Source organism: Canis lupus, chromosome 4 (assembly GCF_011100685.1).
Source record: "Canis lupus familiaris isolate Mischka breed German Shepherd chromosome 4, alternate assembly UU_Cfam_GSD_1.0, whole genome shotgun sequence".
NCBI classification, from domain to species: Eukaryota; Metazoa; Chordata; class Mammalia; order Carnivora; family Canidae; genus Canis; species Canis lupus.
In genome coordinates, this window is record NC_049225.1 from 133,220 (window position 1) to 149,641 (window position 16,422).

Consider the following 16,422-nt stretch of genomic DNA (forward strand, 5'->3'; position numbering starts at 1 on the left):
CAGAGGTCCCCGGTCAAAGTGAGGCCCAGGTGTGCAATAGAGTATCCAGGTCCCAATGATGTCTAGGTGACGACCAGAGTCACTAGGGCCATGCAAGGCCCAGATGGGGATCAGAATCACCAGGTCCTAGTGCGGCATCGAAGGAGACCACAGTCACCAGTATCAGGTGAGCCCCATGTGGGAAACAGAGCCACTCTATCCAGCTGAGTCCCAGGTCCATGTGAGGCCCACGTGGGGACCAGATTCATCAGGTCGAACTGAGGCATAGCTGGGGACAAGAGTCACCAGGTCTGGGTGAGACCTAGGTGGGCACAAGATTCAGCAGGTCTGAGTTAGGTCAAAGTGGGGACGAGACTCACCAGTTCAAGGTGAGGCCCATATATGGATCAGAGTCTTTTTGTTCCAGGTGAGGCCAGAAGGCGACCACAGGAACCAGGTACAGGAGAGCAACATATAGGAACCAGAGTCACCAGATGCAGGTGAGGTCCAGGTGGGGAGCACAGTCACAAGGTCCAGGTGAGGCCCAGGTGGCAACAAGATTCACCAAGTCCGAGGAATGGCAAGATGGCTGAAGAGTAGGGTCCCCAAATCACCTGTCTCCACCAAATTACCTAGAAAACCTTCAAATCATCCTGAAAATCTACGAATTCGGCCTGAGATTTAAAGAGAGACAAGCTGGAACGCTACAGTCAGAAGAGTTCATACTTCTCTCAAGGTAGCAACACGGAGAAAAAGAAATAAAGAAACAAAAGTCCTCTGATAGGGAGGGGCACGAGAAGCCAGGCTGAGGCTGGGGCGAGTGTCCCCAGGAAAGGAGAGCCCCGTCTGGGAGGAGCAGGAGCTCCACCAACCTTCCTGGTTAGAAAGGTGCCTGCAGGGAGTTAGAGCAGGATCCCAGGAGGGTGTGGATGCCCTCGGGCTCCCTGGGACATTAACAGACACCTGCGCGTGCAGGAGAGTGCGCCGAGCTCCCTAAGGGCTGCAGTGCACAGCCGGACCCAGAGCAGCTCGGCAGCTCCGAGGGGCTCAGGCGGCGGCTCCGTGGAGGGGGCTGTAGGGTGGGAACGCGAATCCAACAACGCAGACCAGGAGCCCAGGGCTCTGGGACACAGCCTAGGATCCGGCCTTCCCCGGGACAGGCAGAGGCCGGGAGGGCCATGGACAGCAAGGATGCTCCTGCCCTGAGCTGAGCAGATCAGCGGCCCCACCCCTGGAGCCTCCAGGCCCTGCAGGCACAGTGCTTCAGAGTTCCTGTGGGGGCTGAATCCAGGTTTCCAGAGCTGGCCCCACCACTGGGGTTGTTCCCCCAGGGGCCTCACGGGGTAAACAACCTCCACTGAGCCCTGCATCAGACAGGAGGCAGAGCAGCTCCCCCAAGTGCTAACACCTGAAAATCAGCACAACAGGCCCCTTCCCCAGAAGAACTGCTACAGACAAGTTCCAGAGGAAGTCAAGGGACTTAAAGTATACAGAAACAGAAGATACTTCCCCCTGTTTTTTTTTTCCTTTTTTTCTTTTTGTTTTCTGTTTGCTTCTGCCACCCTTTTTTCCCTTTCATTCTTTTTCTTTCTCTTTTTCTTCTCTTTTTTTCTTTTTTCTTTTTCTTTTTTCTTTCCTTCTTTCTTTTTTTTCTCCTTTTCCCAATACAACTTGTTTTTGGCCACTCTGCACTGAGCAAAATGACTAGAAGGAATATCTCACCTCAAAATAAAGAACGGGAAACAGTCCTCTCTCCCACAGAGTTACAAAATCTGGATTACAATTCAATGTCAGAAAGCCAATTCAGAAGCACTATCATACAGCTATTGGTGGCTCTAGAAAAAAGCATAAAGGACTCAAGAGACTTCATGACTGCAGAATTTAGATCCAATCAGGTAGAAATTAAAAATAAATTGAATGAGAAGCAATCCAAACTAGAAGTCCTAACGACGAGGGTCAATGAGGTGGAAGAACGAGTGAGCGACATAGAAGACAAGTTGATGGCAAAGAGAGAAACTGAGGGAAAAAGAGACAGACAATTAAAAGACCATGAGGTAAGATTAAAGGAAATAAATGACAGCCTGACGAAGAAAAACCTATATTTAATTGGGGTTCCTGAGGGTGCCGAAAGGGCCAGAGGGCCAGAATATGTATTTGAACAAATCCTAGCTGAAAACTTTCCTAATCTGGGAAGGGAAACAGGCATTCAGATCCAGGAAATAGAGAGATCCCCCCCTAAAATCAGTAAAAACCATTCAACACCTCGACATCTAATAGTGAAGCTTGCGAATGCCAAAGATAAAGAGAAGAGCCTTAAAGCAGCAAGAGACAAGAAATCCCTGACTTTTATGGGGAGGAGTATTAGGGTAACAGCAGACCTCTCCACAGAGACCTGGCAGGCCAGAAAGGGCTGGCAGGATATATTCAGGGTCTTCCATGAGAAGAACATGCAACCAAGAATACTTTATCCAGCAAGGCTCTCATTCAAAATGGAAGGAGAGATAAAGAGCTTCCAAGACAGGCAGGAACTGAAAGAATATGTGACCTCCAAACCAGCTCTGCAAGAAATTTTAAGGGGGACTCTTAAAATTCCCCTTTAAGAAGAAATTCAGCGGAACAATCCACAAAAACAAGGACTGAATAGATATCATGATGATACTAAACTCATATCTGTCAATAGTAACTCTGAACGTGAATGGGCTTAATGACCCCATCAAAAGGCGCAGGGTTATGGACTGGATAAAAAAGCAGGACCCATCTATTAGCTGTCTACAAGAGACTCATTTTAGACAGAAGGACACCTACAGCCTGAAAATAAAAGGTTGGAGAACCATTTAACATTCAAATGGTCCTCAAAAGAAAGCAGGGGTAGCCATCCTTATATGAGATAAACTAAAATTTACCTTGAGGACTGTAGTGAGAGATGAAGAGGGACACTATCTCATACTTAAAGGATCTATCCAACAAGAGGACTTAACAATCCTGAATATATATGCCCCGAATGTGGGAGCTGCCAAATATTTAAACCAATTAATAACCAAAGTGAAGAAATACTTAGATAATAATACACTCATACTTGGTGACTTCAATCTAGCTCTTTCTACCCTCGATAGGTCTTCTAAACACAACATCTCCAAATAAACGAGAGCTTTAAATGATACACTGGACCAGATGGATTTCACAGATATCTACAGAACTGGTGAGGCATAGAAGGAGACCAGAGCCACTATATCCTGCTGAGTCTCAGGTCGATGTGAGGCCCATGTGAGGACCAGATTCATCAGGTCCAATTGAGTCATGGCGGGGGACAAGAGTCACCAGGTCAGGCTGAGGCCCAGAGGGGTTCTAGAGTCATCATGTCCAGGTGAGGCTCAGGTGTGGAACAGAGTAACCAGGTCCCAATGATGCCCAGGTGAGGACCAGAGTCACCAGATCTGGGTGAGGCCCAGATAGGATCAGAGTCACCAGTTCCAGGGGAGGCCAAGAAGGAGTCCACAGCAATCAGGTCCAGGTGGGGAAAAGATCACCAGGACTGGGTGAGGACCAGATGAGAACCAGATTCACCAGGTCCAGGTGAGGCCCAGGTGGTGACCAGAGTCACCAGGTCTGGGTGAGGACCAGGTAAGGACCAGATTCACCAGGTCCAAGTGAGGCCCATGTGGGGACCGAGTCACCAGGTATGGGTGAGGCTCAGGTGGCAACCCCACTCACCACGTCCAGGTGAGGCCAACCTGCAGGTCAGAGTCACCAGTTCCAGGTGAGGCCCTGGTGGGGACCACAGTCTACAGGTTCAGATTGAGTCCTAGGTGGGGGGCCCAGAATCATCAGGGCAGGTGAGGCCAAAGTGTGGATCAATGTATCAGATCCAGGTGAGTCCCAGGTGGGGAACAGAGTAACCATGTCCCATTGATGCCGAGGTGAGACCAGAGTCACAAGGTCCTGATGAGGCCTAAGTGAGGAGTAGATTCACCAGGTCCTGTTGAGGCCCAGTTGAGGACCAGAGTCCCCAGCTTCAGGTGATATCCAGGTGAGGACCACAGTCACCACGTCAGGGTGAGGCCCAGAGGGGGAGGAGAGTCACTAGGTCCAGGTGAGACCCCGATGTGGAACTGAGTAACCAGGTCCCATGATGCCCATGTGAGACCAGATTCACCAGGTCCAGGTGAGGTCCCTGGTTGACCACAGTCACCAGGTCAGGGTGGGGTCCAGAGGGTGACCAGGGTCACCAGGTCCACATGAGGCCCAGGAATAGAAGAGAGTAACCAGTTCCCAATGATAGCCAAGTAAGGACCAGAGACACCAGGTCCAGGTGAGGCCCAAATATGGATCAGAGTTTTTTTGTTCCAGGTGAGGCTAGAAGGAGACCACAGGAACCAGGTCCAGGAGAGCCCCATATGGGAACCAGAGCCACCCGATCCAGGTGAGGTCCAGATGGGGACCACAGTCACAAGGTCCAAGTGAGGCCCAGGTGGGGAACAGAGTAACCATGTCCCATTGATGCCCAGGTGGGACCAGAGTCACAAGGTCCAGACGAGGCCTAAGTGAGGAGTAGATTCACCAGGTCCTGTTGAGGCCCAGTTGAGGACCAGTGTCTCCAGCTCTGGGTGAGGCCCAGAGGGGGACCAGAGTCACCCCCTCCTGGTGATATCCAGGTGGGGACCAGAATCACCACGTCAGGGTGAGACCCAGAGAGGGACAAGAATCACTAGGTCCAGGTGAGGCCCCGATGTGGAACTGAGAAACTAGGTCCCATGATGCCCATGTGAGGACCTGAGTCACCAGGTACAGGTGAGGTCCCTGTGGGAACCAGTCACCTCGTCCACGTGAGGCCCAGGTGGGACCACAGTAACCAGGTCTGGGTGAGGTCCAGAGGGTGACCAGAGGCACCAGGTCCAGGTGAGGCCCAGGTATAGAAGAGAGTAACCAGGTCCCAATGAGGCCCAGGTAAGGACCAGAGTCACCAGGTCCAGGTGAGCACTAATTTGGATCAGAGTCATTTTTTTCCAGGTGAGGCCAGAAGGAGACCACAGGAACCAGGTCCAGGAGAGCCCCATATGGGAACCATAGCCACCAGATGCAGGTGAGGTCCAGGTGGGGACCACAGTCAAAAGGTCCAGGTGAGGCCCAGGTGGCAACAAGATTCACCAAGTCCAGGTGAGACCCATGTGGTGACCAGAGTCACCAGGTCCAGGTGAGGACCAGGTAAGGTCCAGATTCACCAGGTCCAAGTGAAGCCCAAGGGGGGACCAGAGTCACCAGGTAAGGGTGAGGCCCAGAGGGGGAACCAGAGTAAGCAGTTTAGTTTGAGGCCCAGAGTGGGACCAGAGGTCCCCGGTCAAAGTGAGGCCCAGGTGTGGAATAGAGTATCCAGGTCAAATGATGCCTAGGTGAGGACCAGAGTCACTAGCGCTATGCAAGGCCCAGATGGGGATCAGAATCACCAGGTCCTGGTGAGGCATCGAAGGAGACCACAGTCACCAGTATCAGGTGAGCCCCATGTGGGAAACAGAGCCACTCTATCCAGCTGAGTCCCAGGTCAATGTGAGGCCCATGTGAGGACCAGATTCATTAGGTCGGTTGAGGCATAGCTGGAGACAAGAGTCACCAGGTCTGGGTGAGGCCTAGGTGGGGACAAGATTCAGCAGGTCTGAGTTAGGTCAAAGTGGGGACGAGAGTCACCAGGTCCAGATAAGGCCCAGGTGAGGACCAGAGTTACAAGGTACACGTGAGGCCCAGGTGGGGACCAGAGGCAACAGGTCCATGTGAGGCCGGCTGTGGACCATGGTCAACAGGTCTACGTGAGGCCCAGGTGTGGAACACAGTAACCAGGTTCAGGTGAATCCCAGGTGGTGACAACAGTCACCACGTCCAGGTGAGGCCCAGGTGGGGACTAGGATCACCAGGTACAGGGGAAGCCCTTGAAAGAACCAGAGTCAACAGTTCGAGGTGAGGCGCAGGTGGCAACCCGAGTTAGCAGGACCAAGTCAGGCCAAAGTGGGATTCACAGTCACCAGTTCAGGGTGAGACCCAGAGGGGGACCTGAGTCACCTGGTCCAGGTGAGGTCCAGTTGTGGAACACAGTAACCGGGTACCAATTTTGCCCAGTTGGGACCATGGTCAACAGGGCCAGGTGAGGCCCAGGTGGGGTTCAGAGTCACCGGTCCAAGTGAGGCCCAGGTGGGGTTCAGAGTCACCGGTCCAAGTGAGGCCCAGGTGGGGACCACAGTCACCAGATCCTGGGTACTCTCAGGAGCAGACCAGAGTCACCATGTCCAGGTGAGGTGCAGGTGGCAACCACACTCACCAGGAGCCGGTGAGGCCCTGGTGGGGACCAGAGTCACCAGGTACATAAGAAGCTAGAAACACTGCAGTCACCAGGTCCACATGAGGTCCACGTGGGAACGAGAGTCACCAGTTACAGTTGAGGCCCAGGTGGGGATCAGACTCACCAGGTCCAGGTGAGACCCAGGTGGGAACCAGTGTCACCATGTCCAGGTGTGGCCCAGGTGAAGACCAGAGTTAACAGGTCCAGATGGGTCCCTGTTAGGGAACAGTGTAACCATGTCCTGATGATACCCAGGTGGGTACCAGAGAAACCAGGTGCAGGTGAGGCCCAGGTCGGGACCAGAGACATTAGGTCTAGGTGAGGTCCTGGTGGGAACCACAGTCACCAGGTCAGGTGAGGCCATACTGAGGATCAGAGTCACCAGTTCCAGGTGAGGCCCAGGTGGGGCCAGAGCCACCTGGTACAGAAGAAGCCAAAGTGAGGACCAGAGTTACCAGGTCCAGGTGAGTCCCAGTGGGGAATAGAGTAACCATGTCCCGATGATGCCCAGGTAGAACCAGAGTCACCAGGTCCAGATGAGGCCCAGATGGGGAGCATATTCACTAGGTCCAGGTGAGGCCCAGTTGAGGACCAGAGTCACCAGGTCTGGCTGAGGCCTAGAGGGGTACCAGAATCACCTGGTCCAGGTGACATCCAGATGGGGACCCGAGTCACCAGGTCAGGGTGAGGCCCAGAGGGGTTCCAGAGTCATCATGTCCAAGTGAGGCTCATGTGTGGAACAGAGTAACCAGGTCCCAGTGATGCCCAGGTGAGGACCAGAGTCACCAGATCTGGGTGAGACCCAGATAGGATCAGAGTCACCAGTTCCAGGGGAGGCCAAGAAGGAGTCCACAGCAATCAGGTCCAGGTGGGGAACAAAGTCGCCAGGACTGGGTGAGGCCAAGATGGGGACCAGACTCACCAGGTCCAGGTGAGGCCCAGGTGGTGACCAGAGTCACCAGGTCCGGGTGAGGACCAGGTAAGGACCAGATTCACCAGGTCCAAGTAGGCCCACAAGGAGACCTGAGTCACCAGGTATGGGTGAGTCCCAGATGGTAACCCCACTCACCAGGTCCAGGTGAGGCCAACCTGCAGGCCAGAGTCACCATACGACGTGAGGCCCTGGTGTGGACCGGAGTCACCAGGTAATGTGAGGCTAGAAGGACACCACAGTCACCAGGTCCAGGTGTGGTTCATGTGGGAATGAGAGTCACCAGGTCCAGGTGAGACCCAGGTGGGACCACAGTCACCGGGTCCAGATTGAGGCCGAATTGGGGGGCCCAGAGTCATCAGGGCCAGGTGAGGCCAAATTTTGGATCAAAGTTATCAGGACCAGGTGAGTCCCAGGTGGGTAATAGAGTAACCATTTCCCATTGATGCACAGGTTGGACCAGAGTCACAAGGTCCAGACAAGGCCTAAGTGAGGAGTAGATTCACCAGGTCCTGTTGAGGCCCAGTTGAGGACCAGAGTCCCCAGCTCCGGGTGAGGCACAGAGGGGGATCAGAGTCAGCCGGTCCAGGTGATATCTAGGTGGGGACTAGAGTCACCATGTCAGGGTGAGGGTCAGAGGGGAACGAGAATCACTAGGTCAAGATGAGGCCCCGAGGTGGAACTGAGTAACCAGGTCCTATGATGCCCATGTGAGGACCAGATTCACCAGGTCCAGGTGAGGTCCCTGTGGGAACCAGTCTCCTCGTCCAGGTGAGGCCCAGGTGGGACCACAGTCACAAAGTCAGGGTGAGGTCCACAGAGTCACCAGGAAAAGGTGAGGCCCAGGTATAGAAGAGAGTAACCAGGTCCCAATGAGGCCCAGGTAAGGACAGAGTCACCAGGTCCAGGTGAGGCCCAAATATGGATCAGAATCGTTTTTTTTCCAGGTGAGGGCAGAAGGAGACCACAGGAACCAGGTCCAGGAGAACCCCATATGGGAACCAGGGCCACGAGATCCAGGTGACGTCCAGGTGGGGACCACATTCACAAGTTACAGGTGAGACCCAGGTGGCAACAAGATTCATCAAGTCCAGGTGAACCCAGGTGGTTACCAGAGTCACTAGGTCCAGGTGAGGACCAGGTAAGGACCAGATTCACAAGGTCCATGTGAAGCCCAGGGTGGGATCAGAGTCACCAGGTAAGGGTGAGGCCCAGAAAGGGAACCAGAGTAAGCAGTTTAGTTTGAGGCCCAGAGTGAGACCAGAGGTCCCCGTCAATTTGAGGCCCAGGTGTGGAATAGAGTATCCAGGTCACAATGATGCCTGTGTGAGGACCAGAGTCACTAGGGCCATGCAAGGCCCAGATGGGGATCAGAATCATCAGGTCCTAGTGAGGCATAGGAGGAGACCACAGTCACCAGTATCAGGTGAGCCCCATGTGGGAACCAGAGCCACTCTATCCAGCTGAGTCCCAGGTCCCTGTGAGGCCCACGTGAGGACCAGATTCATAAGGTCGAATTGAGGCATATCTGGGGACAAGGGTCACCACGTCTGGGTGAGGCCTAAGTGGGGACAAGATTCACCAGTTCTGTGTTTGGTCAAAGTGGGGAAGAGAGTCACCAGGTCTAGGTGAGGCAAAACTGAGGACCAGAGTCACCAGATCCAGGTGAGTTCCATGTTGGAAAGAGAGTCACCAGGTCTAAGAGAGGTCCAGGTGGGGACCAGAGTCACCAGATCCAGGTGAAGCCCAGGTGGGGACCAGAGTCAACAGGTCCAGATGAAGCCCAAGTGAGGACCAGAGTTACCTGGTACACATGAGGCCCAGGTGGGGACCAGAGTCACTAGATCCAGGTGAAGCACAGGTGGGGAAAAGATTCACCAGGTCCACGTGAGGATCACGTGAGGACCAGATTCATCAGGTCGAATTGAGGCATAGCTCAGGACAAGAGTCACCAGGTATGGGTGAGTCCTAGGTGGGGACAAGATTCACCAGTTCTGAGTTAGGTCAAAGTGGGGACGAGAGTCACCAGGTCCAGGTAAGGCAAAACTGAGGACCAGAGTCACCAGAACCAAGTGAGGTCATATTGGAAAGAGAGATACCAGGTCCAGGAGAGGTTCATGTGGGGACCAGAGTCACAAGATCCAGGTTCATCCCAAGTTGGGAACAGAGTCACTAGGTCCAGATGAGGCCCAGGTGAGAACCAGAGTTACCAGGTACACGTGAGGACCAGGTGGGGACCAGAGGCAACAGGTCCATGTGAGGCCGGCTGTGGAACATGGTCATCAGGTCTACATGAGGCCCAAGTGTGGAACACAGTAACCAGGTCGGGGTGAGTCCCAGGTGGTGACAAGAGTCACCATGTCCAGTTGAGCCCCAGGTAGGGACCAGGATCACCAGGTACAGTAGAGGCCCTTGAAAGAACCAGAGGCAATAGTTTGAGGTGAGGCGCAGTTGGAAACCAGAGTCAGCAAGTCCAAGTCAGGCCAAAGTGGGTTTCACAGTCACCAGATCAGGGTGAGACCCAGAGGGGGACCAGAGTCACCTGGTCCAGGTGAGGTCCAGTTGTGGAACACAGTAACCAGGTCCCAATTATGCCCAGTTGAGGACCATTGTCAACAGGGCCAGGTGAGGCCCAGGTGGGGATGAGAGCCACCAGGTGCAAGTGAGGCAGAGGTGGGGACCACAGTCACCATATCCAGGGAAGTCTCAAGTGCAGACCAGAGTCACCAGGTCCAGGTGAGGTGCAGGTTGCAACCACACTCACCACGTCTTGGTGAGACCCTGGTGGGGACCAGAGACATCAGGTCCAAGTGGGGCCCAGGTGGGGACCAGTGATATGAGTTCTAGGTGAGGTCCCGGTGGGAATCACAGTCACCAGGTCAGGTGAGGCTATGCTGAGGATCAGAGTCACCAGTTCCAGGTGAGGCCCAGGTGGGGCCAGAGTCACCAGGTACAGAAGAGGCCAAAGTGAGGACCAGAGTTACCAGGTCCAGGTGAGCCCCGGTGGGGAATAGAGTAACCATGTTCCGGTGATGCCCAGGTATGGACCAGAGTCACCAGCTCCAGATGAGGCCCAGGTAGGGAGCATATTCACTAGGTCCAGGTGAGGCCCAATTGAGGACCAGAGTCACCAGGTCTGGCTGAGGACTAGAAGGGTACCAGAATCACCTGGTCATGTGACATCCAGATGGGGACCAGAGTCACCAGGTCAGGGTGAGGCCCAGAGGGGTTCCAGAGTCATCATGTCCAAGTGAGGCTCATGTGTGGAACAGAGTAACCAGGTCCCAGTGATGCCCAGGTGAGGACCAGAGTCACCAGATCTGGGTGAGACCCAGATAGGATCAGAGTCACTAGTTCCAGGTGAGGCCAAGAAGGAGTCCACAGCAATCAGTTCTAGGTGGGGAACAAAGTCACGAGGACTGGGTGAGGCCCAGATGGGGACCAGATTCACCGGGTCTAGGTGAGGCCCAAGTGGTGACCAGAGTCACCAGGTCCGGGTGAGGACCAGGTAAGGACCAGATTCACCAGGTCCAAGTGAGGCCCATGTGGGGACCTGAGTCACCAGGAATGGGTGAGGCCCAGTTGGCAACCCCACTCACAAGGTCCAGTTGAGGCCAACCTACAGGCCAGAGTCACCTGATCCAGGTGAGGCCCTGGTGGGGACTGGAGTCACCAGGTAAATGTGAGGCTAGAAGGACACCACAGTCACCAGGTCCAGGTGTGGTGAATGTGGGAACGAGAGTCACCTGGTCCATGTGAGACCGAAATGGGGACCACAGTCACCAGGTCCAGATTGAGCCTAGGTGGGGGGCCCAGAGTCATCAGGGCCAGGTGATGCCAAAGTGTGGAGCAAAGTTATCAGGTCCTGGTGAGTCCCAGGTGGGTAACAGAGTAAACATTTCCAATTGATGCCCAGGTGGGACCAGAGTCACAATGTCCAGACAAGGCCTAAATGAGGAGGAGATTCACCAGGTCCTGTGGAGGCCCAGTTGAGAACCAGAGTCCCCAGCTCCGGGTGAGGCCCAGAGGGGGCCAGAGTCACCCGGTCCAGGTGATATCCAGGTGGGCACCAGAGTCACCACGTCAGGGTGAGGCGCAGAGGGGGACGAGCGTCACTAGGTCTAGGTGAGACCCTGTTGTGGAACTGAGTCCTATGATGCCCCTGTGAGGACCAGATTCACCAGGTCTAGTTGAGGTCCCTGTGGGAACCAGTCACCTCGTCCAGGTGAGGCCCAGGTGGGACCACAGTCACCAGGTCAGGGTGAGGTCCAGAGGGTGACCAGAGTCATCAGCTCCAGGTGAGGCCCAGGTAGAGAAGAGAGTTACCAGGTCTCAATTATGCCCAGGTAAGGACCAGAGACGCCAGATCCAGGTGAGTCCTTATTATGGATCAGAGGCGTTTTGTTCCAGGTGAGGCCAGAAGGAGACCACAGGAACTAGGTCCAGGAGAGCCCCATATGGGAACCAGAACCACCAGATCCAGATGAGTTCCAGGTGGGGACCACAGTCACAAGGTCCAGGTGAGGCCCAGGTAGCAACAAGATTCAACAAGTTCAGGTGAGACCCAGGTGGTGCCCAGAGTCACCAGGTCCAGGAGAGGACCGGGTAAGGACCAGATTCACCAGGTCCAAGTGAAGCCCAGGGTGGGACCAGAGTCACCAGCTAAGGGTGAAGCCCAGAGGGGGAACCAGAATAACCAGTTTAGATTGAGGCCCAGAGGGGGAACCAGGAACCAGTTTAGATTGAGGCACAGAGTGGGACTAGAGGTCCCCGGTCAAAGTGAGGCCGAGGTGGTGAATATAGTATCCAGGTCCCAATGATGCCTAGGTGAGGACCAGAGTCACTAGGGCCATGCAAGTCCCAGATGGGGATCAAAATCACCAGGTCCTGGTGCAGCATAGGAGGAGCCGCAGTCACCAATATCAGGTGAGCCCCATGTGGGAACCAGAGCCACTCTATCTAGCTGAGTCCCAGGTCCATGTGAGGCCCACATGAGGACCAGATTCATCAGGTCGAATTGAGGCATAGGTGGGGACATGAGTCACCAGGTCTGCGTGAGGCCTAGGAGGGGACAAGATTCACCAGGTCTGAGTTAGGTCAAAGTGGGGACGAGAGCCACCAGGTCCAGGTGAGGCCAAACTGAGGACCAGAGTCACCAGATCCAGGTGAAGCCCAGGTGGGGACCAGAGTCACCAGGTCCAGATGAGGCCCAGGTGAGGACCAGAGTTACCAGGTTCCAGTCAGGACCTGGTGGGGACCAGAGTCACCAGGTACATGAGAAGCTAGAAACACTGTAGCTACCAGGTCCACATGAGGCCCACGTGGGAACGAGAGTCACCAGTTACAGGTGAGGCCCAGGTGGGGATCAGACTCACCATGTCCAGGTGAGACCCAGGTGGGAACCAGTGTCACCATGTCCAGGTGTGGCCCAGGTGAAGACCAGAAATATCAGGTCCAGGTGTGTCCCTGTTAGGGAACAGTGTAACCATATCCTGATGCTACCCAGATGGGTAACAGAGAAACCAGGTCAAGGTGTGGCCCAGGTGGGGACCAGAGACATGAGGTCCAGGTGAGGTCCCGGTGGGAACCACAGTCACCAGGTCAGGTGAGGCCATGCTGAGGATCAGAGTCACCAGTTCCAGGTGAGGCCCAGGTTGGGCCAGAGTCACCTGGTACAGAAGAGCCCAAAGTGAGGACCAGAGTAATCAGGTCCAGGTGAGTCCCAGTGGGGAATAGAGTAACCATGTCCCGATGATGCCCAGGTAGAACCAGAGTCACCAGGTCCAGATGAGGCCCAGGTGGGGAGCATTTTCACTAGGTCCAGGTGAGGCCCAGTTGAGGACCAGAGTCACCAGGTCTGGTTGAGGCCTAGAGGGGTACCAGAATCACCTGGTCCAGGTGACATCTAGATGGAGACCTGAGTCACCAGGTCAGGGTTAGGCCCAGAGTGGTTCCAGAGTCATTATGTCCAGGTGAGGCTCCAGTGTGGAACACAGTAACCAGGTCCCAATGATGCCCAGGTGAGGACCAGAGTCACCAGATCTGGGTGAGTCCCAGATAGGATCAGAGTCACCACTTCCAGGTGAGGCCAAGAAGGAGTCCACAGCAATCAGGTCCAGGTGGGGAACAAAGTCACCAGGACTAGCTGAGGCCCACTTGGTGACCAGAGTCACCAGGTCCGGGTGAGGATCAGGTGGTGACCAGAGTCACCAGGTCCAAGTGAGGCCCACGTGGGGACCTGAGTCACCAGGTCATGTGAGGTACAGGGGGGAACCTGAGTAACCAGTTTAGTTTGAGGCCCAGAGTGCGAGCAGAGGTCCCCGGTCATAGTGAGGCCCAGGTGTGGAATAGAGTATCCAGGTTCCAATGATGCCTAGGTGAGGATCAGAGTCACTAGGGCCATGCATCCCAGATGGGGATCAGAATCACCAGGTCCTGGTGAGGCATAGAAGGAGACCATAATCACCAGTATCAGGTGAGCCCCATGTGGGAACCAGAGCCACTCTAACCAGCTGAGTACCAGTTCCATGTGAGGCCCACATGAGGCCCAGATTCATCAGGTCGAATTGAGGCATAGCAGGGGACAAGAGTCACCAGGTCTGGGTGAGGCATAGGTGAGGACATGATTCACCAGGTCTGACTTAGGTCAAAGTGGGGACGAGAGTCACCAGGTCCAGGTGAGGCCAAACTGAGGATCACAGTCACCAGATCCAGGTGAGGTCCATGTTGGAAAGAGAGTCACCAGGTCCAGGAGAGGTCCAGGTGAGTACCTGAGTCACCATATCCTAGGTGAAGCCCAGGTGGGGACCAGAGTCACCAGGTCCAGATGAGGCCCAGGTGAGGACCAGAGTTACCAGGTCCTGGTGAGGCCCTGGGGGGACCAGAGTCACCAGGTACATAAGAAGCTAGAAACACTGCAGCTACCAGGTCCATATGAGGTCCATGTGGGAACGAGAGTCACCGGTTACAGGTGAGGCCCAGGTGGGGATCAGACACACCCGGTCCAGGTGAGACCCAGGTGGGAACCAGTGTCAGGTGTCCAGGTGTGGCCCAGGTGAAGACCAGAAATATCAGGTCCAGGTGGGTCCCTGTTAGGGAACAGTGTAACCATGTCCTGATGCTACCCAGGAGGGTACCAGAGAAACCAGGTCCAGGTGAGGCCCAGGTGGGGACCAGAGACATGAGGTCCAGGTGAGGTCCCGGTGAGAACCACAGTCACCAGGTCAGATGAGGCCATACTGAGGATCAGAGTCACCAGTTCCAGGTGAGGCCCAGGTGTGGCCAGATCACCTTGTACAGAAGAGCCCAAAGTGAGGACCAGAGTTACCAGGTCCAGGTGAGTCCCAGTGGGGAATAGAGTAACCATGTCCTGATGATGCCCAGGTATGGACCAGAGTCACCAGCTCCAGATGAGGCCCAGGTGGGGAACATATTTGCTAGGTCCAGGTGAGGCCCAGTTGAGGACCAGAGTCACCAGGTCTGGTTGAGGCTTAGAAGGGTACCAGAATCACCTGGTCCAGGTGACATCCAGATGGGGACCCGAGTCACCAGGTCAGGGTGAGGCCCAGAGGGGTTCCAGAGTCATCATGTCCAGGTGAGGCTCAGGTGTGGAACAGAGTATCCAGGTCCCAATGATGCCCAGGTGAGGACCAGAGTCACCAAATCTGGGTGAGTCCCAGATAGGATCAGTGTCACCAGTTCCAGGTGAGGCCAAGGAGTCCACAGCAATCAGTTCTAGGTGGGGAACAAAGTCACCAGGACTGGCAAAGGCCCAGTTGGGGACCAGATTCATCAGGTCCAGGTGAGGTCCAGGTGGTGAACAGAGTCACCAGGTTCGGGTGAGGACCAGGTAAGGACCAGATTCACCAGGTCCAAGTGAGGCCTACGTGGGGACCTGAGTCACCAGGTATGGGTGAGGCCCAGGTGGCAACCCCACTCACCAGGTCCAGGTGAGGCCAACCTGCAGGCTAGAGTCACCAGATCCAGGTGAGGCCCTGGTGGGGTCCGGAGTCACCAGGTAAATGTGAGGCTAGAAGGACACCACAGTCACCAGGTCCAGGTGTGGTTCATGTGGGAATGAGTCACCAGGTACAGGTGAGACCCAGGTGGGGACCACAGTCACCAGGTCCAGATTGAGGCCTAGGTGGGGCCCAGAGTCATCAGGGCCAGTGTGGAGCAAAGTTATCAGGTCCAGGTGAGTCCCATGTTGGAACCAGTCACCTCGTCCAGGTGAGGCCCACAAGAGTCGTGCCTCCAAGCTCAATCCTGCGATTTCCTAGTAATTCCTGTCTTAGACTGGTGCTACATACTAAATTCCATACTAGCTAATTGAACCCTGCATCCAACGACAACTTACATCCGAGAGTTGGGCTCACACGCAGTCCCTCACAGTTCCACACTGCCTGCAGAATGTGTTTCCAACGTCTTCACCAGAGACGCTTGTGAGACGTAAGTGGAATAATGCAGACCTGGAAGGTGTCTCCAGGTGGAGTAGAGTGGTATTCTTGGAACCTCCTGAGTTAGAATACTACTGCGTTCCCTGAGGCAGGAGAATGCAGCTAGTTGAAAGCTGGCTTCTAAACATGCTTCCTTGTGAGAGTTGAGGTGAGGGCGGGACCCTCCCGCAACCTGACTGCCTGTAGACATAGGTCCTAACATCCTTATGTTAGGTGCTGGAAGAGGTTGTGAAAAGCATGTAGACGTTTCAGGCTTGTAGTCACGTGTAACTGAGTTCAATACAGCGATTTCCAACAGCCTTGTTCAATTGAAGTGTAGCTAGGTTCTAACTCCCATAAAAGAGCGGCGAGCAGACATCTGCCTGCAAAGCATACACGCTTCTCAGAGTTGAGCTTATGGCCTGTACCTCCCACAATCTGACGGCCTGTACGGATCGCTTCCACAGCATTCCATTCTATGCGGGACAGTAGCGGAGTGAGAACCAAGTGTCTGCATTGTCAGTTTCACGACTACCGGACACCTGCCTCCAAGTGATGCACACTCCTTTGGATGAGCTTATGGCTTGTTCCTCCCACATGCTGACCGCCTGTACCTTGACTTCGAAAGGATGTCGTTCGATATGGGACACAAGTTTTGTGAGAGGCAAGTGTCTCCTAGCCCAATCCAATGCTTCTCAGTAATTCCTCCCTCAGAAGGGAGCTACATACTAACTTCCAAACCCGAGTACCTA

The 16,422-nt window shown here is 54.7% G+C and overlaps 1 protein-coding gene across 1 annotated transcript in view; it reads right to left on the reverse strand.

Annotated features, from left to right (window-relative positions):
* Positions 1-16,422, reverse strand: part of LOC119876175 (MAM and LDL-receptor class A domain-containing protein 1-like) — a 44,265-nt gene that overhangs the window by 14,870 nt on the left and 12,973 nt on the right. Inside the window, exon 4 of the mRNA XM_038533761.1 lies at positions 16,099-16,146. Within this exon, the coding sequence (XP_038389689.1) occupies positions 16,099-16,146 (48 nt within the window). The remainder of the gene's footprint in view (positions 1-16,098; positions 16,147-16,422) is intronic.